Below are 27,615 nucleotides of genomic sequence, written 5' to 3'. Positions count from 1 at the left end.
TCATAATGAGCCCCATAATTACATATCCAATTGTCTACTCAGTATCTCTACTTTAATCTTTTTTCAGGTACCTCAAACTATATATATTAGAGAGTTGAGGGCATAGCTCAATATTAGAGTGCTTGCCTAGCTTGTGCAAGGCCATGGATTAAATCCCCAGCACTACAAAACAAAAAACTGTACAACTATATTTATTAGAAAGTAAACATCAGGGGCTGGGGATATAGCTCAATTGGGAGAATGCTTGCCTTGCATGCACAAGGCCCTGGACTCAATCCCCACCACCACCAAATAAAAAAAAAAAAAAAAAAAAGAAAGAAAGAAAACATCAGCTGTTCCCTAAATCTGCTCATCCTTTAGCCTTCTGTGTCTCAGTGCATGGCATCAATAATCTCCCAAATGTTCATACAAAAAGTGGTCTACCATTCTAGTCTAACCACCATCATCTTATTTAGATTACTACAATTCCTTTTATCCCCTCCAATTTACTGTTTATACTGATGTCAGTATGATCATTCAATAATGCATATCTAAACTCAATTCTTCTGTATCTTTTGCCCTTAGTACAAAATTTTATTATATAGTCCGGCTGTTTTCTGTTACATCTTCTACCATTTACTCTTTTATATTCCTTATCCTACCACAGTGAAGCTTTTTTTCCAGTTTATCTAATATCCCCATCACAGTGAAGCTTTTTTCAGTTTGTCTAACACCTAAGTTCTTTCCTAGTTCAGGATCTGCAGACATAATCTAAGCTAGGACTTATTATCCTTCAAGTTCCATTTTTTTTTTTAAAGTGGGAGGTGGGCGGGGGGCAGTTACCGGGGATTGAACTCAGGAGCACTAGACCTCTGAACCACATCCCCATCCCCATTTGATCAGAGACAGGGTCTCACTGAGTTACTCAGGCCTTGCCATTGCTGAGGCTGGTTTTGAACTCACGTTCCTCCTGTCTCATTCAAGTCCCACAATTTTAACCCTCAGGCCATAACTAATAACTCTACGTAATTAGATTCTTTTTGCCCTGTCTTTTATTCTCCATCTCTTCATTTTGTTATACTTACTTCAAAGCATCCTATTACATTAACTTCATAGCACGTTCTCAATTATGTCATTATTTGCTTTATTTCCTATTCATCTTCCTTCACTAAGCTAAAAATAAATGAGGTCAGATATCAGGTTTTTAAAAAATTTTTAGTTATAAATAATACCTTTATTTTATTTATTTATTTTTATGTGGTGCTGAGGATCAAATCCAGGGCTTCATATGTGCTAGATAAGCACTCTACCATTGAACTAAAGCTCCAGTTCCAAGATATCAGGTCTTTACTCTCTACTATGTATCACTGAGTTAAACAGTGCTGTTGTTTTTGGAATAAATGAATGAATAAATGAATGAGTGGGATTCTGTTTACACAGATAAGTGCTATTAATGCTTCAAGTGCAGTTAAGGGTCACTAAGGGAAACCTCCTCTGATTTAGCCCTTCCCCCCATTTTATAATTTCATAGAACTGTTCTTTTTTTATAACCTTTAACACAATTTTAATGAAACAATGTGATTCTTTTCTGGTTGTTATCCATTACCTCCACTAAAATTCCCACAAAACAACAAACCTTTGTGCTTTAATTCCTATTATGTAACAAGAGCTCAAAAGGAGAATACCTGGTAAATAACAGATGCTCAAAAACTGTCACTGATTACATATTTGTTTTAAAAATTGTCAAATGAACCTCAATTTCTCCACTAAGCAGCTAATAAAGAAAGAAAAACAGTTTAAAAGCTCCTTGTCTGTTTCCCCCAATTCACAAGATTTTTTTTTTAACTGACACAATATCTTTATCTTATTTATTTATTTTTATGTAGTGCTGAGCATCAAAACCAGTGCCTCACATGTGCAAGGCAAATGTTCTATCACTGGGTCAAAACACCAGCCCCACAAGATTATTATCTTTTAGAGAAATAATTGCAACACTTGTGTGCTTGCTACATACAAATCAATGTACAAGCACTAAAATATCATTTACTTCTTAAAATATCTCTACTAATCCCATTATACAGGAGAGGGTATTGAAGCTAAGAAAGTCTTAAGAGAATCTGATGAAATCTATGGATTTTCTCTAGAAAAATATTCATGAACATACAACTTTTTTCCAGGTTTGTGCAGTTTCTTTTCTTTTTTAAGGGATGCTCTTTTTTTGTAATCATACACAGTAATATTTATTTATTTATTTGTTTGTTTATTTATTTATTTATATGTAGTGCTGAGGATGGAACCCGGGGGCCTTGCACATGCGAGGCAAGTGCTCTACCGCTGAGTAATAACTCCAGCCCCGGTTTCTACAGTTTCTAGAGTTAATTTACAAGCCTTCAGAGTTGAGATCTGTGATAAATAATTTCTAACTTAGCTACGTGTTTTTGAATGGATAATGTTCTTTCTTGTTTTCTTTTTTAATTCTCAAGACATGTCTAGAGGATATGATTATATTATCTAGATCTATACCATTTCTTTTATATCTAATGGAAACTGCTTTTTAAGAAGAGGTATTCTGCAAATAAAATCCCTGTAAATACTGAGTTAAATTTTACAAGGCTGAAAATATTCAGGTCTTACATTTTTTTTAAGACATATTATACAAGGTTAATAACATATTCTTCCTATAACATAAAAGCATTTATAATTGCTTTAAAAATCCTACTCTCTATTAACAGGTATCTCTCAGCTATTTCTTTTTTTTTTTTTTAATATTTATTTTTTAGGTGTAGATAGACACAATTCAATGCCTTTATTTTTATGTGGTGCTGAGGATCCCGCCCGTGCAAGGCAAGCGCTCTACCGCTTAGCCACAATCCCAGCCCCTCTCAACTATTTCTTAACAAATGGTATTGTGTACAGCCGTTTTGCAGGAGGAAAGTAAATAATTTTTTTTCCTGGTTTCCAAAAGTTGTGTAAAAAAATTTTTTTTGACAAAGATACCTCAGTTCAAGATTCAAAATTAATGCAAAGACATTTCTTATTTCTTTCATCTAAGAAACATGAGAACTTTGAAAAGATTTCAAAATACATTTATAAAAAGGTAATTTAAAAAAAGATTAAAAGTTCAACTACATGGTATCAGGCAACCAATGGGGAAAAAATTTATACTGAAACAAAAATAAAACAAGAAATAACCCTCTTACCTGTCAAGGTCTGTATAGCCCTTTCACTGGAAGGCAGTGGCTCCTTTCTGTGAGGTCGATTTAGTGAAGTGTCCTGTGCAGAAAAGAGTCCAGGACTGTCAGTTAATTTCTTCCGGCCACTGGAGTTAGGGTTTGAAACTCTGCAGCTGCCTATTGCACTTGTGAAAAGATTTGTATGTTCATCACCGCTGGCTGGCTCAGAGTTGGGAGTGAATCCTCCAAGGGACAGACTTGGAGAACTTTCTGAACAGTCAATTTGTAAAGGTGTCTGCAATCCCAAGGCTAAAGAACTAGCCTCTGAAGGCTCTCGGTGGACCCACTGTTCTTCTCTGTTCATTAAGCTCTTTGAAGGAGAGAGATGAGGACAGGACATGTGACACCGGTGCTTTTCCTTATGCTTATATCGCTCTCCAACAGTATCCTTTCCAAATCGATAGCGTTTCAAAGATTCCAGGACAGACCTGGAAGAGCCAGTGTCCATGGAAACCTGGGGTTGTTCAGAAGAACGGTGTTCTCTATGTTTGTGACGGTGCCTGTGTTTGTGCTCAACCATCCAACCATAGGCCATCTCAGGAGGTACGCTGGGGTAGGTACTCATGGATAGGAGAGGAGTCCTGCTGGTTGTAAGAAAGGCCTCCTGTCTAAGTAGTTTATGCTTTTTCTTATGGTATTTAGTGGGATTGAGAAGTAAATGACCAGCATGCATATAGGAAGGAGGTGGAAGTGGAGTGGTGAAAGAAGGAGATGGAGGAGGTGGATAAAGAGTGGGAGGATACCTTCCATAGTAACCTAATCCTATGGGAGCAGCTGAAAGGGGTGAAGGAGAATAAGGCATGCCGTAAGAGGGATAGAATCCAGTACTAGAAAGAGGAAAACTAAGGCTGTGCATAAAAGGCATTTCAGCCATTGCCTCCCTCATTTTAGGGGGCCTCCCTCTTTTCTTTTTTAAGTCAGGTTTTCGAATGTAGTGCAAAGGATCTAAAGGAAACGAAGGATGTGTATAGAAACTATTAAAGTTGATTCGAAAAATAGTTGGCAAAAGATCTCGGGGGATAAAATGATGACTTCGATGGGTGATCCGAATTTCACTTAGACGACTTATTAGTTCCTCCAGCTCTGCAATGAAGTCTGGATCCTGTCTATTTCGGAGTTGGGGATATTTCTTTTTCCGTTTTCGTTTCTGTCTTTTCATCTTGTCATAGCTGAGGTAATCATGACTCCTGCGCTTACATTTGTGTTTATGTTTTTCTTTAAGACTGCTAAGGACTGTAGAGGTTTCAGGGGGAATCAGAGAAACATGCTCAAAAGAATGCCTTCTCTTTTTTTGTCCACAAAATTTCTCTGCCCTGTCGGATGTGCTGTTATTATCTGTTCCAATTCCACTATCACTGGGAATGGTCTCATCACTATGAGACTCACTAATTGGGGAAGGAGTAGCTTCTTTCAGAGATGTGAGTTCACTCAAGTGTGAAGGAGAATTTGGCAACAAAGTTGGAGGAGATAACCGCCTCCTCCCCTTTGAAGCCTTTTTCATTGCAAGAGTCTGAATCATATTACCCTGTCTAGAGTGCAAATGCAAATATGGCACTGAACTGGGTTCAACAAATCCTGCATCACTACTAACAGGGCTTTGACCTCCACTAGTACCAGAAGACTGAGAGCAAATAGGTGATGGAAGAATCTCAGAACTACTAGCAGATGAAGGCAGTAAAGGGGGAAGGATCTGTCCTAATGCTGAACCAGCTGCCTGTTGAGCGGTTTGCTCAAGGACCGCAAGGCTGGTAGGGCTACCAGAAAGAATGCCATTTAAGACAGTTTTTGGTTTGCGTCCCCTTCTCTTTCCTATGTAAATGGTTCCTTTCTTGCTGACATTTATTTGTTGGCCCAATTTAGAGCCAAATGTGGCAGCAAGACTTGATACTGTATTATGAAGTTTGGATTGCACTTTCCCTTTATTACTTGATTCTACAGAACTTGAAAGAATCTGATTCAACAGCTTCTTTCTCTTTAAAGTCTTCATTTTATTTATTTTGCGGATAATTGTCTTCATTAATTGTCCATTGTTTCTTTTGGTAATTTTTTTATCTGGTTCCATCTCAAGGTCACTCATACTACAGACACTTGGCCTGTGACTGTCATCTAAGTCATCTGGATCCGGAAGCTGATCCTCACTCTCAAAGAAATCACTGCTACTTCTATGGTTTTCACTTTCAGATTCTAACTTGCTTGGACTTTCTGTAGCAACAAATGGAGCCACTGATAGTACAGGTGGCTTCATTTTGACTGGTGACCTCATTTGCCTCTTAGGTCTACCTCTCTTTTTTGGAAAAGGTGATACAGAGAGACTTTGTTTGAAGGAAGGAATTTCAATTTCTGGCTGTAAAATTGGGGGTTCTTGTTCTTCTTTAGATTGTAAAGAAAAAACTTTAGAGGCAGGGATTTTTAAAGTCCTTTTAGGTGGACCTTCTAGTTGAGGCATCTCCTTAGATTTAGGCCTTCCTCTTTTGGGCTTATAAATATCAGACAAAAGGTCACTAGAGACACACATACTGGAGGATAGTTTGTGAGTAGCAAATGACTTATGAGATGGTTTATCACCATCAGTTAAGAGAGCAAGAGATGAAGTTGTGGATTTGCTCAACTTTGGCAATCGGCGTTTAAGGAAGTCATGATCTACAAATGAAGATGATCCAATGTTTTTCATAAACTTGGCCGGCTCAGAATTACTATTTGATAGTGAACTACATGAAACATTTTTAAAAAGCTCTGATCTTTCTAATTCTAGCCCTTTTGGAGACCGGCATGTGCTTCTTGCCACCACTTTAGTCCATCGAGGTTTTCTTCCTTTTCTTTTTTTTAATGGTTTGGACTGCAAACTAGTGCTTAGGCTTTCAGCAACTTGGCAGTGTTTGTCTGATGCAGATACTGCACCTAGTTTTAGAAAAGGTTTGTTACTAAATAAACTAGTGAAGTTAACAACTGAAGGAGTAATTGTATGAATACTGGATTCAGAAGTCAAACTTGGCTTTTTTCCCAAGGAAGAGCTTATTCTTGGAATATCTATATGTGTAGTTTTTGAATCATTTAGCTCTTTATCAACCCCTTTAGACTCAATACTTATGCTATGACCCATTGACCTATGACCAACATTCAAGTGGGTATTTTCAGAAGTAAACTGGTTTTTTCCAACAGATTCAGAAATTTCTTCCATTAGTTCTGTGGTAGGACTTAAAAGTAACGGATTCGGAGCCAACTGTGAAGAATTTTCAGGGGGACTTCTGATTAAAGGATTAATAGATACAGTAGGTGATGGGGAAGGGAGATTGCTTTCTCCTACTGCACTAAAAGGGGATTTAGCTGTAGATGCATCAGAAGCTCCTCCCAATTGAAAGTCTGGAGAAGTGCAATATACGGGAGGTTGCTTTTCATGCTTTGAGGTTTCAAAAGATCCCCTTTCACTGGATGAGAAACTGTCTTGCTGAATGCACGTTCCTTCATTAAACATTTCTTTCTCCAAATTAATGATTTCTTTTCGGACTGAGAACTTTTCCAATATGCTTTCTTTACTCTGCCTTATAACATTCTTTTCAAAAGTTTTGCTGGTGGCACTGTCTTTCAGGGATTCAGAAAGTTCTTGACTTTCATGATTACTGATGTTTGTACTACAAGAAGCCTTAAGTGGTTCCTGAGTGGGGAGCAGTGCTTCGGCTTTAAGGTTTATGGCATCTTTGCCGACCAGTCCTGCCATAGGACAACTCACTAGTTTTTTACCAATGTCCTTATTAACCAATCCCATTGTAGAACTTGCTACAATCTTCTTTGCACAGTCCTTGGTGACTAGGCCAACAGTAGAACCTAATTTCTTTCCCAAGTCTTTATTAACCAGTCCAACCACAGTGCCAAGTCCTAACTTCTTGCCAGACTCCTTATTCACTAAACCTGGAACAATACCAATTCCTAGCTTCTTTCCTGAATCCTTGCTCAGCAGTCCTACTGTAGTGATAGTTCCTGGCTTTTTGCCTAAATCTTTATTAATGAATACCGCCGTAGTGCCAGCTCCCAATTTTTTCACAGAGTCCTTGTTGACCAATCCTACTGCTGCATTAAACACTGGCTTTTTCCCAGGATCTTTGGTTACCAATCCAACTGCTGTGCTGATAGTTGGTTTTTTAATTAAATCCTTATGTATTATTCCAGCTACGGAGCCTATGCCAGCTTTCCTGATCAAATCCTTGCTAACCAATCCTGTTGTTGTGCCAGTTCCTAACTTCTTCGGTTTTGTCTTGGAAGACTTGGAAGGAGGACAAGTAGCAATGAGCTGGGCCAACTTTTCTGTTACACTAGTTCCTCCATTAAGTAATGCTCTGTCCTTTAATTCAGGATCACGGCTACCAACAAGAGAAGATGGTGTTCCATTAATGTAATCTGCCATTTCTGAGTGTACTGGAGAAAGCTTCTTAGACAAAGGATTGCTTTCTCCCTGTGAATGAAGATGGATACTTTCTTCAGACTGACATTCAATGGCTGCAACATCACCTGTTTTCTTGTACAACTTTGAAGGGTCCTAAAATTTGAACAAGAAAAAGGTTTCAGAGAGTAAACCTTTAACAATTCAACTTTGCATTATAATCCAATAAATGTCACATATCAGCTACTACAGATAACAGAGCTTTTAAAAAACCCTGTGCTACACTAAATGTCATAATACATTAATTTATCTGTTGCTATATCAGAAACCATCAAGATATGTTTGTTGACCTTACATCATATAAATCTATACATCACAGAATCTTTAGAAGTATCTCTATAATATTCTTTGACATTGTTTTAAACAGAAAATTAGTAGTTTCTACTTTCACTTTACTTTTGATTGATTACACATTAAGCATATGAATGTACTGTTTGTGAAAAGACAAATATTTCTAGCTAAGGCCCTCTTTTTCTTTCTTTCTTTCTTTTTTTGATTGTAGATGAACACAACACCTTTATTTTTATGTGATGCTGAGGGTCAAGCCCAGTGCCTCACATGTGCTGGGCAAGCATCCAACCACTGAGCCACTATCCCAGGCCATCTCCTTTCAAAATAAAAGTTCACTAACTCCTTCGTTGACTTCAATGACACCAAACAAAAATGGGGCGATCCTGACCTATTTCTACTCCTTTAACTCATTCTAAATATAGTCCTGAAGAGAGCAGATAAAAGCTCTCTTAATGTGGGAAAACTAGAAAAAACAATTTTAAAATTCTTATTTTCGGCAGAATATGTTTTGAGATGAAATCTTACACTAAAAGCCATTTATCCTAAGTAAGTTATTGTATACTGCAATCTAATTCATGAGTCCTCACTATGTACTTTACAAATAAATTCACTACTTCACACAATAGTCTATTTTACTTTGGGACAACCAATAATAAATAGTTCTCTCTAAATATAAAATAATCATGAAAAACCTGAAAAAATGTAAAGATATGTGGTGTTTGTGGCTAGGAAGACATAAAGATAATAAGTTTGCCAAAGCAAATTTGGTACCAGAATGAAGACAGGTGATTAACTAGTGAGTCACATCCCCATTTTTATTTTTTATTTTGAGACAAGGTCTTGCTAAATTGCTTAGAGACCTAGCTGTTGGGATTACAGGTGTGTGCCACTATTCCTGGCTATATATTTTGTTTTTATCTGTGCTAGGAATCAAAACCCAGGGCCTTATGTCAAGTAAGCCTTCTACCATTAATCTATATGTCCAGTCCAAAACTCACAAAAAAAAAAGATCCCAAAACACATCAAACTGTATCAGAAATTACATAATAATATGTGAAATTATTTTTATTACTTTAAAGCATGATATTTAGATTACATCCAGAGTGTCATAGTTGTAGTGTAGCTCAGTGGTAATCAGTCTTGCCTAGCAGGTATAAGGCACTAAGTTTGCTCCACAGCAAAACATAAAAATATTTATAAATAGTAAAATAAACAGTAAAGGTATTAAAAAAAGAGATTACATTTGGAATTCAAGCTTGCCATAAGTTTTGGGGGCTGGGATGTAGGTTGGTTGATTGCTTGCTTGCCTAGTTAGTGAACAAGACCCTCAGTTTGATCTCCAGCACTGGGGTTGGGCAGGGGAGTATTTCCCTCAGAGTAAACATAAAGTGAAATACACTTTGTTATTTTTCTGTAATTTTCAAGATTCACTTTCTCAAATAACAGAATAAGTCTAATAATTTTTCTTCCCAATAGCATTTCAAATATTTAAATTCAGTCAGAATATTTAATCTTTTGCTTCAGTTATACTTCTTTCTAGTCCATTTCTAATTAGGACATTTCAATTTGTAAATATTCCTCTTTCCATGTGGCACCTATATTGAAGCACAATATACTCAATATTTGACAGACACAGAATAAAGAAAAGTGTCTCTTCTTCTGGACTGGACCCTAACATTTGGCCAAGAAGAAACTCGAGGGGGGCCAACCTCATATTCATATTCTTTCCCCTTCCCTACCCCTCTCTTTCATATTCATCATCCCCCCTCCCCAGCCACACACACTTTTTAGAGAGACAGGGTCTTCCTATACGCCCAGGATGGTCTTAATCTCCTGGACTCAAGTAATACTCTCCATTCTGAGCCTCCCAAGTAGCTGGAAGAGATTTGCTGAGGATCGAACCCAGGGCCTCACATGCTAAGCAAGCATTCTACCACTGAGCTACAGCCACAGCACTGGAAGAGATCCTTAAAAATGTCTTCCAATAGCTTCCCATTCTATCATATAAAGAATCCCTTTCTTCCATGTTTATTTTTTAAACATTAAAAGACTTCATTGTTTTAAATATTTAAAAGTATTTTTATACTCCAAAATTATGGCACTTTCAATTTTAAGTTACCCTTTAAACAAACTATAAGTATATGCATTACATGAATAAAGGTCACAAACAATATTGAACTAAAAGAAGCTAGAACACTAGATTGTATATGACATAACTTCATTAATATGAAGTTCACAAATACACCTAACAATTTATGATAGTAAAAGTCAAGCCAGGTGTGGTGGTGATGACTATAAAACCCAGCTACTTGGTAAGTTGAGGGGAGGATTGCCTGTCTGGCTAATTTAGCAAGACTTGATTCAATAAAAAACAAAACCTGCTAGGGATGTAGCTCAGTCACTGGAGGTCCTTGGGCTAGAACCCCAATAATGAGAAGAAGGGTTGGGGGAGCAAATAAAGAAAAAAAGTTAAGAAAAGGATTACCTTTGATATGGATGGTAATGAGACAAAAACCAGGGAGGCCATGGTGGATGTTGGTAATGTTCTATTTCTTAAATTGAATGCTGGTTATACAGGCATGGTGGCACACACCTGTAATCCCAGCAGCTTGGAGGCTGAGGCAGGAGGATCAGGAATTCAAAGCCAGCCTCAGCAACTTAGCAAGGCCCTAATCAATTTAGTGAGACTCTGTCTCTAAATAAAAATACATAAAAAATGGCTAGGGATGTGGCTCAGTTGTTAAGCTCCAATGGGGTCAATCCCCAGTACAAAAAAAAAAAAAAAAAATCAATGCTGATTGTGACTGGAAACTGGGACTATAAAACTTCACAGAGTTGTCACACTTTGGATTTGCACACTTTTCTATGTATATATCATACTTCAATAATAAAACATTATTTAAAATTTGTTTGTTCAGAAAATAGAAACATCCATTTCCCTTAATTAGTTAAAGGATCTGCTCAAATCTGATTGTTTGCTTCTGCCAGAAATATATTATCTCGGATAAATTAACTGAGTACAGAGTACTCAGAACTGAGTACATTGTAAACCTGGTAGAGTAGCACATTGGAAGCCCTGGGTTAAATTCCCAGTACCACACACACACATACACACAGAGACACACACACTCAAAAGGAAAAAATTAAAACACACAAACATAAGTGCAGCCTAAAATGGCTAGTATCTCCTTATGATTAAAGGGGTTAAAGACATACAGAGATGAATAATTTGGGGTTGGTTTTAAAAATCATTTGATAAAAATCCTGACATTAGATAAACTGAATAAATAAGACAATGTTATTAAGATGTTTGAAAACTAGGGCTGGGGATGTGGCTCAAGTGGTAGCACGCTCGCCTGGCTTGCGTGCAGCCCAGGTTCGATCCTCAGCACCACATACAAACAAAGATGTTGTGTCTGCCGAAAACTAAAAAATAAATATTAAAAAAAAAAGATTTTTGAAAACTATATTTGGTACTGGTGATTTTTTCTTCTTACATTTATAAGGACGCTTTTTTGTGGGGGGAGGGTACCAGGGATTGAACTCGGGGCACTCAACCACTGCACCACAACCTTAGCCCTATTTTGTAGTTTATTAGAGATAGGGTCTCACTGAATTGCTTAGCACCTCACTTAATTGCTGAGACTAGCTTTGAACTTTTGATCCTCCTGCCTCCGCCTCCTGATCTGCTGGGATTACAGGCATGCATCATCATGCCTGGCTTTTTTTTTTTTTTTTTAATATTTTATTTTGGGGCTGGGGATACACCTCAGTTTGTAGAGTGTCTACCTCACATGCACAAAGTCCTGGGTTCAATCCCCAGCAACACACACACCAAAAAAATTAGTTGCAGGTGGACACAATACCTTTATTTTTGTAAGGATAGAACCCAGGGCCTCACGCATGCTAGGTGAGCACTCTATTGCTCAACATTTTTAAAGGAAAACTGTTAATAAGAGCTATCATTTTAAGAGAGTATATTATGTATTAGGCATCAAGAAAGATTCTGCATTAAAATATCCCATTAGGTATATAATTTTTTTCAATAGGAAAATAAGTTCTGTGGATTGTACCAGTGTAAATTTTCTCATTTTGATACTGTTCTATAGTTACATAAGTTACCATTAAGGGAAGCTGAATGAAGTATACATAAAACCTCTCTGTTACTTTTGCAATTTCTTGTTCAATCTATAATGACTTCAATATAGTTTGAAAAGGAAAAAAAAAGGGGGGGGTGCAAAACTACTTGCTGGTTTATAGCCCACTTACTATAATCAATACAATGAAGAGACTTATATGCAAATAAACTAAGAGATTATAAATTCAATGTTCTCATATTAGTCATTAATTCAGAAAAATCAATCTCCTACTGGGTGGAACTTAAATACTTTTTTCTTTTTTGCTACAATAAATAATCTAATGATATCCAACTGTATATATCTTTGCATAGTTGTCCAACTCCTTCAGATAATTTTTTTTTTTTTTTCAGCAGGCATTGGTGGATAATGGGGATTAAACTTAGCCTCCCCAGACCTTTTATCTTTTTTGAAACAGGGTCTGGCTAAGTTGCTTAAGATGAATTTGTAAAGGTGAAACTGCTAGGCTAAAGGGATGCACATGTATCAGTTATACATTCTGGACCGTTAAATGCAATAAAGATTTTTCGTTCCCATTATCAGTTTTTAAGATTTCACAACTGATAGAAACACTTTCTTTTGCACATCTATTTCAATTTCATCTTATTACATGATTTTTCTTACTTTTTGATTTCTTCATCAGTAAAATAGCTGTTCAAGGTCTTGATATACATTATTTTTCTAAATTGAAAATTTAAAATGTGAATGCAGAAGAGCCCTTAATAATTTAGAAATATAGTTTTCTGTTGGTATTTGACGGGTGACTAGCTTCCGAAAATCCAATTCAAATAACAAAATCCTCAGGTGCTGAAGTCTGTTACATAAAATGTTATTTGCGTATAACCTATTCATCTTCTTAAATCCTTTAAATCACCTATTATGTATAATACCTAACAACATAAATGCTATGTAAATAGCACACTGTATTGTTTAGGGAATAATGAAAAGGAAAAAGTCTGTACATGTTCAGTACAGATGCAACCATAGTAGGCCTAACTATATAGTACACAAATGAGATGCAAGGGAAACAATTCTCAAATAAGTGCTGGAGAGAGGTTGAGGATCTGCAAAATGGTAGTAGACTATCGCAGGTTATACATAAACACATCATTTCATCTGTGTGAATTCAGTGAAGCACAGGTACATAGAAAATACAAGTGTTACTTTTTGGGACTTTCCTGCTGGATTTGTATGTGTGTGTGTGAGTAAAAAAGGGGGGGGGGGGTATTTTCAATCTGTAGTTGGTTGAATGCACAGATGCAGAACCTAAAGTTAACAGTCCTTAGTTTCTTACCAATTTACCAGTTGTCTTTCATCTCTTAGTATTTTTCTTGGAGAAGTTATCATCTTTTATGTATTCAAATACTCAGGAAGACCAGTTACTAATTATCTCACATAGTGTATGTCATTTAATCTTCACAACCACCACGATGCAATTATAATAATTATTCTCATTTTAATAAAGAGAAATTTAGACATTAGCTAACATGTTCACTATTTTTTTTTTTTTTTTGGTTTATTTTATCGAACCCAGAGCCTTGCATGAAGGCTCTAACAATGAGCCACAACCCCAGCACCATATTTTGTATTTTATTTGAAGACAGGGTCTCTCACGGAGTTACTTAGCACCTCACTTTTGCTTAGGCTGGCTTTGAACTTGCAATCCTCCTGCCTCAGCCTCCCTAACTGCTGGGATTACAGGCCACTGTGCCAAGTTTGTACCTTAACTTTTTTTCAACACAGGATGCCCATTAGAAATTTCTGTTACTGACCAATTATAGTTTACTACCAACTATAATCATATTATAGTTGGTAGTAAACTATTCTTTCCTACGTTATCCTTTGTATTTCTGTGGTATCACTTATCTCCTTTTGTACCTGTGATTTTATTGAAGTCGTCTTTTTTTAGTCTAGCCTCAAGTCTAATAATTTTATCTTTCAAAAAAATCCAATCTTTGTTTTGTTGATTTTTTTAGTTGTTTTTCTAGTCTCTTTTTCATTAGTTCCCATTCTGATTTTTAATGGAACAGAGACCAAAAATGAATCCATGCATTTACAGCCAACTGATTTTTTTACAAAGGTGCCAACAACAAGAGGGTAAGGACTGTGCCTGCAATAAATGATACTGAGTAAACAGGACATCACCATGTAGAACCAACTCTTTCACTGCATACAAAAATTCACTCAAAGTGGACTATAAAATTCCCAGGGAAAAACATCTGAAAAGCTGTATGACTTTGATACGAACAATGACTTTTTGAAAATGATATTAAAAGCAAAGGCAAATGCTATGGTTTTCCTATGGTTTGAGGGTTCCCCCCAAGGATTCACAAGTTGAAATTTATTCCCTGCTGTGAGATATTACATTGATGGAAACTTAATCCAACTACAGTGTTTAGAAGTGGGGTCCTTTAAGAGATGACCAGAATTAAATAATCATCAAATTAACAAAAATACAAAAGGGAATGTTGGCAAGAATATGGAGAAAAGAAGCCCTTATATACCATCAGGGGAAATGTAAACTAGTAGCCCCATTATGGAAAATACTTCCAAGTTCCATAAAATATTAAAAATTGGACTTCCATATGATCCAGCAATCCCACTAGTGAGTATATATTCAGAAGAAATGAAAATAATATGTTGAAGAGACACCTATACTTCCAGGTTTAATGCAGCAGTATTTCAATAGGCAAGAAACTAAAATAGGGAAGGGGGGGCAGGGGATTAGCAAGGGCAGTGGAATGTGATGGACATTATTATCCAAAGTACATGTATAAAGACTCGAATTGGGTGTCTACATACTTCATATATAAACAGAGATATTGTGGTACATATGTGTAATAAGAATTGTAATGCAAAAAAAGTAGATGTATAAAGGCATGAATTGGCATGAACATACTCTATATACAAAGATATGAAAAACTGTACTCTGTATGTGTAATAAGAATTGTAATGCATTCTGCTGTCGAGTATTTAAAAAAATAAAATCAATAAAACTAAAAAAAATAATCTAAGTATTTATCAAGACTAACCAATGGATTAAAAATATACAATAAAATATTATATATCCATAAAAAGCATGAAATCTTGTCATGAATGAACCTGGAGATCATTATGTTAACTGAAATAAGTAAAACAAAGAAATACTACATGATCTCATTCATATGTGGAATCTAAAAAAGTTATCTCAGAGTAGTCATCAGAAGCTTGAGAGTTAGGGACAGGAGAAAATAAGAAGTTATGTCAAAGGATATATAATTGTGGGGAGCCACTCCGAATGACCCACGCCTTCCATCCTGAAGCGAGAAGCTCTGACCCATCACTACATTTCGTAGTGACTTGGGCACTGTCCCTGTTACCTATTCCTTTGTAATACTACCCCTTTGCCCTGTTTGGGATAGAATGTTCCAAGGAAACGCCCTTGTGTGTCCCCTTCTCTTGCTCTGCCTTTGGGTGTGCCCTTCCTACATGTCAGTCAACCTGCTGACACCAGACATCCTAAAGCTAACTCAACTCCCTGAAACCTGACCCCCTGCCTCATTTGAATGGCTTCTCCTCAATAATAAGTGTTCAGCACGTGCTCTCTTTCTGTGGACCCTTAAGGTTAGAGGAGCTGTCACAGAACTCCAAAGAAAAAGGAATCTGTCTCTTGAGTGATAATTTTGTGCTGCCCAGTTCACCTGGAGTGACCCTGAGTGTTTTAGTTATGAGGAATGCGACATATAATTACAACAGAATAGGCAAATGGAGATAGAAAGTACATAAATAATTGCCTGGGGCTATTGTAGGGAAATATGTATAACTATTACTGGCTATAGAGTTGCTTTCTTATATAATAAAAATCTAAAATTAATTAAGGTAATGGCTATAAAACTCTGAACATAAAAAAAAGCAATCTATTCTTCAAATAGGTAAACTGTATGTTATGTGAATTATATCTCAGCAAAACTGCTTTAAAAAATTCAAAAATGTAATAAAGTACATTAGTGTGAGCATTATCTTATGTTTAAGCAAATAAATGCTAAAATATAGATGAGAATGAGTAATGCATTTATATAATTCTAATCTTCATAGAATTTTAGTGTACAAGCCTAAAGAACATTAAACATTAATCTTTAAGTGAAATATTTCACTTTCTTAAATTCTTAAGTCTTTCAAGAAAAATTCCTACTAGAGAATTCTTCACATTGTGTAAAAATTAAAAGCAAAGCTCAATTCAGAAATGTTACAAGAAACTCCAAAATGAATCACCTTCACTCATTAAAAAAAGAAATTACCTTTGACCTGGAGCTAGTAAGGAATAGTTTACAAAATGAAAATATTAGAAGAAAACAGAATACCAAAAACAGGGTCTATTCTCATTCCAAAGAAAAAACTGTAATACTTTAAGATAATTCTTCAATGAGATAACTTTGTAAGGTCTAAAATTTGAATAAGCTTATTTTTGAAATATTTCTATAGAGTACTAATCATTTTCAATACTTGATAAGAAAAATTTTTGAATTTGCCCAAGTTATGAATCCAAGGTACAAAGTTCCTTTGAAAAACTATATTAAAACAGTTGTTTGTAAATTGTGTTCTGCTATGTACAAAATGTTAAATCAGTAAATATCCTACTTCTGTCTTGCACATCAGACATTTAGATATATAAAACAATGCATGCTTGACAATACAGGATGATAAATTAAACATCTGTTTTGATAGTTCACAAGTGTCTTCATTTCACCTTTTAACAAAAGAATGAACCTGACTGGTGAAAAGAAATCACAGAATGAAAAATGAGTAAAAAAAGGAAAAATAAATCATTTAACTGAATCATACAATAGGACAAACATAGTAAAGGCTATGAATGATTTGCGAATTATAATACAATGCTTTGTTCACATCCTCTAGTTCTTTAGAGAATGATTAAGGTACAAAATCAGTTACAGAATAACTGTAAGCATAAGTTCAGTAGTAGAGACTGAAATTAACTTGCCATGTACTTAAATTAATGAAAAAGGAAAAGTTTTCCATTTTTAAATGTAAAAGAGTTTTGAAACAAAAGATTAATACTACATTCTGTAGATAACAACACAAAAAAGGAAGACAAACAAAAAGTTTACTAAAAATATGTACACTCCTCAGAGTACATGACATTCATTGCAAAGTTCCTCCTGTCATTCTATTATGTTGTAGATATTATGCCATTCTATTGTGTCGTAGCATGAATGCAATTAAACAGATACAGATGGAAAATTTGCCTACAATTTTATCATCTTTTAAGCCAATCACACAAAATTCTATTGCAATGTTTCTAGATAAGATGTGTTCATTTTCCCCAAATGATTAAATGAAACATAAGTCACCTGCAAAATGTTAGAATTTAAAAATATAAATAAGGGCAAGAATGTGTCTCTAAAAATATTTAGGAATAATTTTCAAGAAATGTACAAAGCTTCAGTTTGTGGCATTTAGTCAAGAGAATCAAAATATCTGAGAACAGAAGTAAAAAAATAATGCTAACCAACTATATTAAAGAAAACCGAACTTACCGATAATTAAGCATTTTCATACAAAATAACCAAATACTTTCTATCCAAAAGCAGACCAATATGGACCTTTCTTTTTTTTCTTTCTTCTTGTTAGGAGGGAAGTACTGGGGATTGAAATCTGGGGTGCTTTACCACTCAACTACATCCCTAGCGCTTTTTCATTTTTTGAGAAAGAGTCTTTCTAAGCTGCTTAGGGTCTCACAAAGTTGCTGAGGCCAACCTCGAACTCACAATCCTTCTGCCTCAATCACCCGAGTCACTGGGATTACAAGTGTGCTCTACTTCACCTGGTTAGACTTTTCTTAAATTACAAAGCCACAGAGGTTCCAGACTTGAATTCTATTTTCCAGACTGAAGCCCAAACCCTATGCTCAGTCTCATTATACTCTATAATTGAGAGTAAGCCAAAACATATTACTCAAGGAAGTTTAATCTCTTCATAAAAACATTATGACAATGGAACAACACACTAACAATATACAAATTGTGTGAGGTGAATTTCTATCAGCAAAGATCTCTTTTTGCTATATAATTTAAGGAACAAACATGTTATGTTTGTCCCAGATATCAGCAGCAGAGGGCAAGAAGTTATTCTTTTCCATCACTATTTTATTCCAAAAATGAAAAAGTCACTGCAACAGTGACTTAATCTATAGTCTCTTAGGATGGTCCCCTTCCCCCATAAATCCCTATCTAATTGTGAAAGAGATACAATTTAGAACTATATACTGTGATTCTGACTCACGAAGTCATGTCAGGCAGGAAACAAGTTCATCTTTACAAATACTTCTTCTATTAATCAATTTTCCTAAAAGCACCAGGTTTTGTTATTGTATTTAATTCTGATATCTTCCCTATTTATTTCCATGGAAGCTGTCTCAGAATTTATCAGAAATGTACATTTACTGAGCAGTCAGTCTACATGTATCTCTGGAGTGATTTTCAGGCATTAAAATGAAATAAAAGATATGAACAATCGTAAAAATCAGTGTTTTGAATTAATGAATCAAAGTGATGGCATTTAGGTTCAATTCTCTGGGAAAGAGGAAGCTATATCTTCTTACAATTTGGCTCAAAAATGACTTTTCCCATAGTAGGATCAACAATAAAATGAGAAACATGCACATTCCCCATATTTCACTATGTATATCACTAAACTAACCCAGAATACAGACTCAAGCAGATATCCCTTACATTCTACATTCTAAGAGAAAGTAAACCTCTCAATCAAAATGCAGTGCTGATTAAGTTCAAAATGAAAATGAGAATTGAGGATGAACCTGACTAAACTAATTATGGTAGTTTGAATCTTCCTGGTACATTTCTAGCAAAGGCTCCACAGTGCAAAAGAAGGAATTTGATTCTCTGTTCTATTTAAGGGAACATATGCTTTTATAATTCTATTTTGGGGGAAAAAGTGACATCTTATCTTGTGCCCAATGCTTTACGACAAATCGTGGCTACTCATTGTGTGTGTGTGTATAAGGGGGTGGGGCACTTTACCAAAACATGAACGAAATGTGAACATCCAGGATAATCTGTTTAATTGCTACTACCACAGAGAACATGGGTATTGTGCCCAGTACTCTTTTCTACAATCAAATGCCTCTATCTCAAGCAGCTTCCAAAGAAAATAATTAAGAGAAGGTAAGAAAACAACAATACTTAGCAGGTACCTACATACCATCAGGTCTTTTTTCTTGAATAGTTTTTATCAAAATGAACACAGGAATGAAAGGTAGCAATGGTATATGTAGACTTGCATTCTGGATCTTTTATAAATTGTAATAAGATATAATATTTATATCTATCCTTACCACTATCCCCAACAACCCCTGCTTCCTGGTTGTCATGAACTGAGCACCTTTCTTCCACCATGCCCTCTGTGTCATGATGTTCTGTCTTGTCTTGGGCCCAGAGAAATGGAGTTGATCAATATGGACTGAACCTCTGAAACCATGAGCTAAAATATTTTCTTCCTCTAAGGTGTTCTTATTTGGTCATCTGGTCACAGTGACCCAAAACTGACTAATACAAAAGTACTGAATGTGGTGCTGATAAAGAAGAGAACCTCCTGATGATAGAACAAGATAGATTCCACGCAAAGGATTCTCTAATGAAAAAGAATACTAGCCTGAAATAGGTGCAGCGATAAGTCTGATCCACAAAACAGCTACAAAACTCTGGAAGGAGCTGGACACTACTCATGCCTTGATACTAAATAGAAATAACTGTTTCTTTATGTGTATGTCATTCTACTTGGAGAAACGAATCAGGCAGAGTCAAATGAATTGCTGAATGCCTAATAATGCCCTATTAAAATGTGCAAAATAAAGTATTACTCTGAAATGAAAGTCACTTCATAAATAACTCTTATTACTTTTCCGTAAGTTCTTGACTTTTCAGCCTTTCTACTGAGAACTCATCAGAATAAACCTAAATTACAGTATCTGTTTCCTTTTAATAACATTTAAAATAAATTTGTGACTGCTAAAGAGAATGAATAAGTATCTTAGTCTAAAAATCCCTGAAAAATCGTTGAATTACAGCTGTTTTGGGTTTTTTTTAACCTCTCATAGGAATAAAAAGCAACTAATATATATGCCATATTCTTTGAAATATTTTCATTATGTGATTTAAAATGTAAAACATTTACAGATATTTTGGTTACAATATAATTCATGTGAAACACTATTAAAAATATCAGAATATTAATACACTTCTGTGGTAGAAAAATGAAGCATTGAAAGTTGAAAAATGCTAAAAGTATGTTAAATTTTAAAATATGAAATAGTGTACATGCAATTGATTTCAATATGTAAAACATATACAATAAAATCAAAAGCCACACTAATTGTTAGCAGTATTATCTTGAGTGGTATGATTATGAAGTGAAAACTTTTTCTCCAATATTCTTTTTTTTTTCTAATGCACAGTATGCATTTACTACCCTAATTTAAAAAAAAAAAAAAAAAAAAAAAACAAGGAAAAAAAAAAGAAATAATAGGTTCAGGTTCAGAGGTGGCATCTTGCCCATAGAGCACAGGAAGATGTGAAAATGCGCCCATTTCCTCCCACTTAACAAGTCTCAAATTCTCTGATTAGAGCTAAGGAGTCAATTTTTTTTTTTTCCTTTAAAGGTACTGGGATCAACACCAAACCCCATGGCAATAACAGTAAGACTGTTTCCAGATGTAATAAATGCTATTAAAAGCTAAAAAACAAAACAAAATAAACAAAAAAACTATTTCACTGAGGCTCACCTGGTACCACTTTTTAATGGATGTCACTCAGATGTGTTAAATGCCAAGGATATATGACATCAGGAAAAAATAATTTTTTACAACTAAGAGTCCAATGTGAGGTTGTTTTTAAGTGGATATTCTAAGACAACATAATTTACCATTCTGTATTATGCTAAAACACTTCAGAGGAAGTTTTTCTTTGACCTTTTATAAGATGAGTAAGTTTTCTAAGAGTAGTAACCAAAGATGTTCTTTACCAGAAAATTCATAAACACTTATAATATGAAATTCATACATTCAGGCTGGGGTTGTGCCTTAGTGGCAGACTGCTTGCCTAGCATGTGTGAGGCCCTGGGTTGAATCCCCAGCACAACAAAAGGGAGAAAGAAAAAAGGAGGAGAGAGAAGGAGGGAGGAGGGAGGGAGGAGGGAGGGAGGGAGGAGGGAAGAGGAGGAGAAGAAGAAAATAAAGCTATAAAAAAAGTCACCTCAAAAAAGAAAAAAGAAAAAGAAATTCATACATTCCTATCACAGATCATAGCATCATTACCAATAACCCTAGTTTCTTAAAAAAGGAAACTAGAGTGTTTTAAATAGGCATAAAATTTTTACATTTTGAGTAAATGAGAGAAAAAAGTAGTTATGACAGGATATGTAAAAGCAACATCTTAGGACTAGGGAAATAAATCTTCATATTCCCAAGCTATATCTTTGGTGGTGATGATAGCATTTGTATATGCTTGCAGATCTTATTTTCAATCTTAGCGAACTGTTCTTAAAGCATTTTTATATGAAATGCAAAAACTAAAACATAAAATTCAAGGCACTATCACTAGTAAGAGATTAACAAATTAATAACTAATACAACACGTTGTATGTTAAAAACAGAAATGTATGCAATGGAAGTATAGAGACTAGAATAACTTCCTAGAAAGGTTCAACGAACATTTCACAGAATTGATGTTTTGGCTAAGTTTTTCCACCCCTACTTTCTCCTTCCTTTCACTATTGCATTATCTTTTTTCTTTTTCTTTTTTATTTAGGAATACAGTAAATTTAAATTTAGTTCTGTAACTTTGCTTTTATCCTACATAATTTAATTCTTGAAGTTGAGACAGAAGAAAAACCCAGTCACCAAGTGTGTCAAAGAAAATTTCTACTTGTTGATAATTCCTATATGTCATAATAGCCTACCCAAACCGTCTTAATCAACAAACAGTATAAAAATAAAAGTTAACAAGCTCCTCTGCTTTTGGCTCAATAAGTTTCAGTGTGTGCTTGTAATTTCTTCAGCAGTATTTTGGGGTCCCCTTCCTATGCAATCAAGAATTGAACAAAGAATCAGAGGATGTCACACTTAGCAAGACTGCTGAAAAATTAAAAGGTGGGGTTCAGAAAGTTTCATCTTATTTCACTGTTTTTTTAATTTTTTTTTTTAGATGTTGATGGACCTTTATTTTACTCATTTATTTGTATGCGGTGCTGAGAATCGAACACAGTGCCTCTTACATCCTAGGCAAGTGCTGTGCCACTGAGCCACAACCCCAGTCCCCTTATTTCACTGCTTTTACTGTGAAACTTGTTGTCAACCCCTGCAACTAATAAGATCATCATCCTGTTTTCACATACATTCTTGGATGTTAATAATTAAATGTAGGTTGGCTAAAAACAGTGAAAATATTCCAGTGTATATAACCACCATGTGTGCATTTTTGGAAAATGTTCCAATGAGTCTCAGAAACTGACTACACCTAACTAGTAGCAAAAAACTTTCTATTATAAGCTTGTATACTTAACTTTGACATGTTTTCCAGAATTGAAGGTAAAATATACATAAGAGAATCAAGACTTGGATGCTAAAAAAGAAAGAAAAAAAAAAAGAGGTTAGGAAAAGATCAAATTTAATAGTTCAGTACCTACTTTGCTTAAAGAGTAAGTACTGGTTCACCTCAACAATATCATTTCTGATATATTTGTTGATTTTGTCTTATTTGATAATCTGTATACTTCTCAGTTTAAGTAGATTTTAGAGAAAGCAAAATCTTAGAAATACTATAAATCCAGTCTGAAGGAAATAGTTTCATACTAAGTCGTTCCACAGAAATAATAGTTAACAGGCTGGGACTGTGGCTCAGTGGTAGAGTGCTCGCCTACCATGCATGAGGCACTGGGTTTGATCCTCAGTACCATATAAATGTAAAATAAAGATATTGTGTATAACTAAAAACTAAAAAATATTATAAAAAGAAACAATAGTTAATATGAAAATTACCATCCTATTACAATATATTCCTCTCTTATCTATTGACATTAGACATTTGCTAGTACAAAGCAATGGTTATTTGTAATATATATGCTACGGTTATTAAGCAGTCCCAGGAAAACACCCTTCACCTTTTACTACCTTTTAGCTTAAGGTAGAGTGTAGGAGAAGTGAAGAATAGATATCAAAAGTTTTCTTCTAGAAAGAAAATTATTCTTATTATTTTTTTTGTTTTGTTTTGCGGTGCTGGGGATTGAACTCTGGACCCTGTGTATGCTTAAGCAGGTGATCTAGCACTGAGTTTCGCCCCAAGCCCTGGAAGAGGATACTTTTTTTGTTTGTGTTCTTATGAACCCAGGGGTAGAACCAATGGTAGAACCACTGAACTATACCCTCAACCCTTTTTATTTTATTTTGAGACAGGGTCTTGATAAATTGCCTGGGCTGTGCTGGTAATCTGTGATCATCCTATTTCAGCCTCCCCAGTTACTAGGATTATAGTAACTTAACTGTTAGATTTTGAAGTAGTTAGTTTAAAATACACACACACACACTCTTTAAACAGATTAACACCACCAAAAGGGTAAAGCTGAATCCAGTTGTGTCCTGAACCCACAATCCACCTTATTTCCCTTTCCCCTTTATATTCAAATCCCTACAACTCATTCTTAAACCTGATCTGTAATGCCACCTGCTGTTGCAGTTCTAGGACCTCAAAAGTTCTGCAAATCTGATTCAATATTATCCCTGGCTTGATTTTACTCCTGCATGAAATAAAATTCAGGTACTATACTTTTTGGTAAGATGTAACATTAAACCTAGAAATGACTGAGCTCCTTCATACTATAATCACAAATTTCTCAAAAGAAAACTTTTTAAATAAAAAGCAACATTAACTTTTAATTTTGCCTCTGAGAGGAATATTATAATAAAGTATGACTATATCTTTAAAAAAAAAAACAAAAAAGTCCTAAGAAAATGAGTTCAGTCATGTAATTCTTTTCTTTCTTTTTTTTTCTTTTCTTTTTTTGGTACTGGGATTGAACTCAGGGCATTCAGCCACTGAGCCATTTCCCCAGCCCTATTTTGTATTTTATTCAGAGACAGGGTCTCACTGAATTGCTTAGCTCCTAGTCATTACTGAGGCTGGCTTTGAACTTGCAATCCTCCTGCATCAGCCTCCCAAATCGCTGGGATTACAGGTGTGCATATTGCGGCCGGCAGAGTCATGTAATTCTTACTTTAAAGTTTTATATTGCTAAAAGGAACACTAAACATAGAACAAGATTTTTAAATTTTTTTTTTAAAGTTGTAGATGAACACAGTGCCTCTTTTTATGCGGTGCTGAAGATCGAACCCAAGGACTCACACATGCTAGGCAAGTGTTCTACCACTGAGCTACAACCTTAGCCCCAGAACAAAATTTTTAAAATGAAAGAAAAAAAAAATCTACTTGTAATCATTCAATGGAAGCTTCATTCCAATATCTACTAATATTTACATTTTGTTGGTACTAATATAAACTAAAAGGGCTATCAAATTCTAGTACAGTTACAAAACTAAGGGAAGTATCAGATACTATCCTCTAGTATTACTTTGTTCCAGAAGTTCCATCTCTTTCTAGCAAATTCTAACAAAGCTGTTAATACCTAATTTTAAACATGAGTTCCTCTATAAAGCTCTCATTGTATATTATCTTGCTTGCCACCTTCCCCAACAATTCTGTGATTTCCATAAACATTCTGTAAGTATTTCTAGTTATGTCAGTTGTCATATTACTCCTCAATCTTTTCATGGCACAGGATAGGCAATAAATATTTTATTTTTTTTAATATTTTTTTTATTTTTTATTTATTTTTTTTAAAGAGAGAGAGAGAATTTTTAATATTTATTTTTCAGTTTTCGGCGGACACAACATCTTTGTTTGTATGTGGTGCTGAGGATTGAACCCGGGCCACACACATGCCAGGTGAGCGCGCTACCGCTTGAGCCACATCCCCAGCCCCAATATAAAGCTCTCATTGTATATTATCTTGCTTGCCACCTTCCCCAACAATTCTGTGATTTCCATAAACATTCTGTAAGTATTTCTAGTTATGTCAGTTGTCATATTACTCCTCAATCTTTTCATGGCACAGGATAGGCAATAAATATTTTACGAAAAAATGAATAAATCAAAGAATGCTGAGTCTACACTAGATAGTATGTCCAAAATTGATTTAAAAACAGTTTCCCTCTTTTATGAAAGTACAAATCAAAATGTTCATTCATTTTTAACAGTTATCTAAAGTTAAAAGACACAATAAAATTACAAACTTAAGATGGTAGAAATGTTTGAAATTAGTGACAATGACTGCACAAATCTGTGTACCCCTAGTATGGCTGCACATTTTTAAAGGGTAAATTTTGCATATTTGAATTATATCTGAACAACAAATATATATGCTTTATTCTAAAACTGGGCTAACTTTATACAGGGTACAATGTAAGGGAACAACTCTAAACAGAAAACAACCATACTACTATTATATAGTAGAAATGCCAGGAAAGAAAACCCAAAAACCTAGGTAAAATCAAACCAATCTTTTTCAACAACTCCATTTCAAAATAATTAAAATTCGCAGGCACAGTGACGCATGCCTGTAATCCCAGCAGCTCAAGAGGCTGAGGCAGAGATAGGAGGATCTTGAGTTCAAAGCCAGACTCGGCAAAAGCCAGGCACTAAGCAACTCAGTAAGACCCTGTCTATAAATAAATTACAAAATAGGGTTGGGGATGTGGCTCAGTGATTGAGTGCCCCTCAGTTCAATCCCTGGTACAAAAAAGGAAATAATTAAAATTTGCTTAAGCAATTTAAATTTTTCCTGGAAAATCATGAATATGAGAAAGATTTAATGTATATTATTAATACCCACTATTTTCTTACTTGAGAGACATTTATCTACATGTCATTAAATTCTCAAGTTAATAGGTCTTGAATCTAATAATTGAATTCATGGGTTTTAATATTTTTCCACAAAAAATTATTTCATTGATATTAATTACTTTTTCAATGAGGGTTTCTTAAATAACCTAGTAAGATAGCATAGACCTTTCTTTTCTCTTTATTTTTTTTTAATTTTTAATATTTATTTATTTTTTAAAAATTTTTCGGCACACACAACATCTTTGTTTGTATGTGGTGCTGAGGATCGAACCCGGGCCGCACGCATGCCAGGCGAGCGCACTACCGCTTGAGCCACATCCCCAGCCCTCTTTTCTCTTTATTTTTTTCTTTTTGAGATGAGGAGCTTGCTATGTTGCATAGACTGGTCTCATAAACTCAAAATCCTCTGCCTCAGCATTCCTAGTATCAGGGATTACAGGTATGCACTACCACACCCAGCTAGACATTTCTTTTCTAAGTAGAAATTTATCTTTTGGAAACAAAATTATAATTGTAGCTATGAATTTTATTTATAATTTATTGTGTTCTTTAAATGTGTATATCTAAACTAAAGTAACACCAAATAAACTAACCAGTGACAACATGTTAGTCAATCTAGCGACATGTTTCAATGCTATTTGACCTAATTTGTAATGAATACATACTGGTAGTAAAGTATCTATTGCCCCAACCTGTTCTGCTCATCAAAATTTCAATTTTTAATCACCATCAGTAGGAAACAGTTATTCATTTTTCATCTGCTACCAAAGTATACTAAGTACACTATGATTATAATAGTATACTAAGTATATAATACATAAGTAGACTAAGTAAACTATGATGCAAAACTCCAAAGTTGAAATTTTCTTTAAGTGGTGGAAAGGAATGTATGCTTCTTCTTTTAAATTAGTGTGTGATAAATAAAAGTAAATATTATTACTTCCACTTTCACTTTCTAAAATACTACTGGAAAATGTACCATTCTGATAATTTATGAAATGACACAGAAAATACATGAAGTTGAAAGAAAGCCAAATATAAACATTTTATAGGAAGTGTGTAAGAGAGTTTTTTTCACTTTAGAAAGAAAAATATTAAAGGAAATTCTACTATAAAATTAATAATGAATGTATTTCTTATAAAACAATCAGGTGATTTCTACTTTTAGTCAAATGGCAAACTAAATAGTATGAAAAGTATTCTATTGCTGGGTGCAGTGAAACACTATCTTTATTCCCAGTGGCTCAGGAGGCCAAGGCAGGAGGACGGAGGATCACAAGTTCAAAGCCAACCTCAGCAAAAGCAAGGTGCTAAGCAACTCAGTGAGACCCTGTCTCTCTAAATAAAATACAAAATAGGGCTGTGGACATGGCTCAGTGGTCAAGTGCCCCTGAGTTCAATTGCCAGTAGTTAAAAAAAAAAGTATTCTATTCTATCTATTACAACAAAGTAACTTAACCCAACATAAGATATGTATCACGGCAGTGTCTCTCTCCTAGGAAATAAGAAAAAAAATCTCTACAAAGGCCAAAAGAAAAGAAAGAAGGAACAGATCTAATTAGGCATGACTGTCC

General features: G+C 34.9%; 1 protein-coding gene across 4 annotated transcripts in view; it reads right to left on the bottom strand.

The window, feature by feature from the left end:
• The window catches only part of Ash1l (ASH1 like histone lysine methyltransferase), a 176,492-nt gene that overhangs the window by 116,219 nt on the left and 32,658 nt on the right, over positions 1 to 27,615 (bottom strand). For all 4 annotated transcript variants that reach the window (XM_071618365.1, XM_027920755.2, XM_071618367.1 and 1 more), the window contains exon 3: positions 3,180 to 7,743. In XM_071618365.1, the coding sequence (XP_071474466.1) occupies positions 3,180 to 7,743 (4,564 nt within the window). The remainder of the gene's footprint in view (positions 1 to 3,179; positions 7,744 to 27,615) is intronic.

This window comes from Marmota flaviventris, chromosome 10 (genome assembly GCF_047511675.1).
Source record: "Marmota flaviventris isolate mMarFla1 chromosome 10, mMarFla1.hap1, whole genome shotgun sequence".
Lineage (NCBI taxonomy): Eukaryota > Metazoa > Chordata > Mammalia > Rodentia > Sciuridae > Marmota > Marmota flaviventris.
The sequence above is the reverse complement of the archived record's forward strand: the minus strand, read 5'-3'. Positions and strand labels throughout refer to the sequence as shown.